General features: G+C 40.7%; 1 protein-coding gene across 4 annotated transcripts in view; it reads right to left on the bottom strand.

Moving 5' to 3' along the window:
* Positions 1-1,063: 1,063 nt before the first annotated feature.
* LOC137999065 (QRFP-like peptide receptor) overlaps positions 1,064-2,210 on the bottom strand; it is a 12,790-nt gene continuing 11,643 nt past the window's right edge. For 3 of the 4 annotated variants that reach the window (XM_068844896.1, XM_068844897.1, XM_068844898.1), the window contains one exon: positions 1,143-2,210. This exon is cut by the window's right edge and continues 288 nt beyond it. In XM_068844896.1, the coding sequence (XP_068700997.1) occupies positions 1,192-2,210 (1,019 nt within the window). In that variant the 3' untranslated portion in view covers positions 1,143-1,191. The other variant, XM_068844894.1, reaches the window with a different exon arrangement.

Below are 2,210 nucleotides of genomic sequence, written 5' to 3'. Positions count from 1 at the left end.
TTTACCGACTGAGCTACTCAACCCTGGTCAGAGTTTTTCTGTGTCCTTGTGTGGGCCCATTTCCATTAGTAGGGCTAACCCGCACATGGTTCATATGGGGTACAAAACTAGCACTTCACATTACACTCTAATCAGTTAAGTCTGTTCATGAATAGGATGGCCAGAATGTCAGAGATGTTAGAATCCATGGGTAGGCCTTCTTTTGGCGGAAAACTTGACCATTGAAGGAGAAGTACATGTTGTTTAGTGTGACTGTGGGAAGGTCTATTATGTCTTGTTTGGCGAGGTGGAGTATTGGGGTGTGAATTCTGTCAGTGATGTCATCTTGTATGGGTATTGAAGTGTACAAGGATACCACATCCATGGTGAATGCACTGAATTGAATGCAGCGAATTCGCGGACCTTTTACTCTAATAATTATTTTAACATATCTAGAAACTCTTTTGTACTTTGACACTCGCCCATTAGATCATACTGTTCGTTTTTATTCCTATTTGTACCTCATTATTTATCTCATGCATTTTACCCCCCACATTCTTTCGCTTTTCACTCGTTTTTACTTTACATCTGTACATAAGCTTCACGCGGAATAATTTTCTTATCCCTGATGATGCCGTAGATCGGCGAAAGCTTGGATTAAGAAACGATTTTAATATCAATTTTACAGTAGTGTAAGGCCTCAATTGAACTTTTGCCAGTTTCATGAAAAATGTTAATGAAGGACAACATGCAACGAACATTGAAAGTGTTGCAAGTAACGAGAGATTTGATTTTATGGCTTTTACCCGCAGAACGAAAAGTGTATTCATTATGGCCGTGTTCTATATAGGGGCAAGTGGTGCAATTTTTACTTATGCGCCGAAAAGAACCGGGAAAATTATCATTACAAGGTGTTTAAGTTAACCGGACCCTAATAAAAATGTCACTGATTTTAGTTCAGGGGGCTTCGACCGAATCACTCGATCCCTGGATCCTTCCCAGCAGCTGTGAAGAGACACTACAACTCACGGTCACGGAATTACGTGGAAGTGCGAGGGATCGGATGGCGCGATGGTAATTGTTAATAATATATTTTTTTATTCATAAAACCACGTATGCAAAATTTACATGCACTCCGACAGACAAGTTAGTTCCGGATTTTTCCTACGTTCAAGTTAGTTCCGGAAATGTTTCGAGGAATTTTTCCTGCGTTCAAGTTGCTTTGATAGATGCACGCCTCAAAGACACATGGCCATTTGCCACCACAACCGTGCTGAACTTCCGTTTTTTGACTTCCTTGGCAGTGGATCTGTATGATAGAGTCATCCCCAACATCTTGGTTGAGCTTCGGCGCCGGCTGTAAGTACGACTAGTAAAAGCAAGGCTATCAGCGGGTATCACTGAACAAGTATAAGCTGCTTTGAAGCCTTGGCGATACTTTCGATGAAACAACGCGTATAAGAAAGGGTTGATAGCCGAATTAGAATGTCCTAAGAAAAGAGACGCAAAATAAAACGTGAATGAGGAATCAAAACATGGGCGTTTTGCGCTCGCAAAAAAGTAAAGGAAGTGATATACGTAGAGTGGAAGCCAGCAAATACAAAAGAGAGAGATAACAGTTATTAACATTTTGACTACTTTTTGTCTTAAAACTCGAGTTCTTAGCTCGTCTCGATTTGAACGAAAGCCCGGTATTTGTCGCCGCCATAGTTTGGATACGATGAAGGAATACAAGATCACCATGGTTAATAACGGAAAAATGTACAAAGTTGTGAATAAAATTAAGGTGTAGTCCTTTGGTGCAGTGATATTGTTAAATGCTGGGGACCATTCCTCCATGCATACTTTGTAACCGTCAGGTCCAACAATTACTCTTTGAGCATACAGAAATGGTGCCATAACCAATAAAGAAATCCCCCAAATAACCCCAAGAATAATTCTAGCTGAGAAGAAGGTGATGCGCCGTTTGAATGGAAATATTATCGCCCAAAATCGATCGAACGAGATAGCTAGAAGAGTGAGGATTGAGCTCGCCACAGAAACACTCTGGAAAAACACAACAAGTTTGCACAGTGCCTCTCCAAATATCCATTTGAATCCGAGATAGACTTGTGTTATCATGTTTGGCATGCCAAGAAAGGTGATCAGCAGGTCACTTGCGGCTAGATTAGCGATGAAAAGATTTGTTACACTTCTCATGCTTATGTTTCGCCATACAGTTACTATAACAA

Source organism: Montipora foliosa, chromosome 4 (genome assembly GCF_036669935.1).
Source record: "Montipora foliosa isolate CH-2021 chromosome 4, ASM3666993v2, whole genome shotgun sequence".
Taxonomy (NCBI): Eukaryota; Metazoa; Cnidaria; class Anthozoa; order Scleractinia; family Acroporidae; genus Montipora; species Montipora foliosa.
Note: the sequence above shows the minus strand (reverse complement) of the source record. Positions and strands in the feature narration are given on the sequence as shown.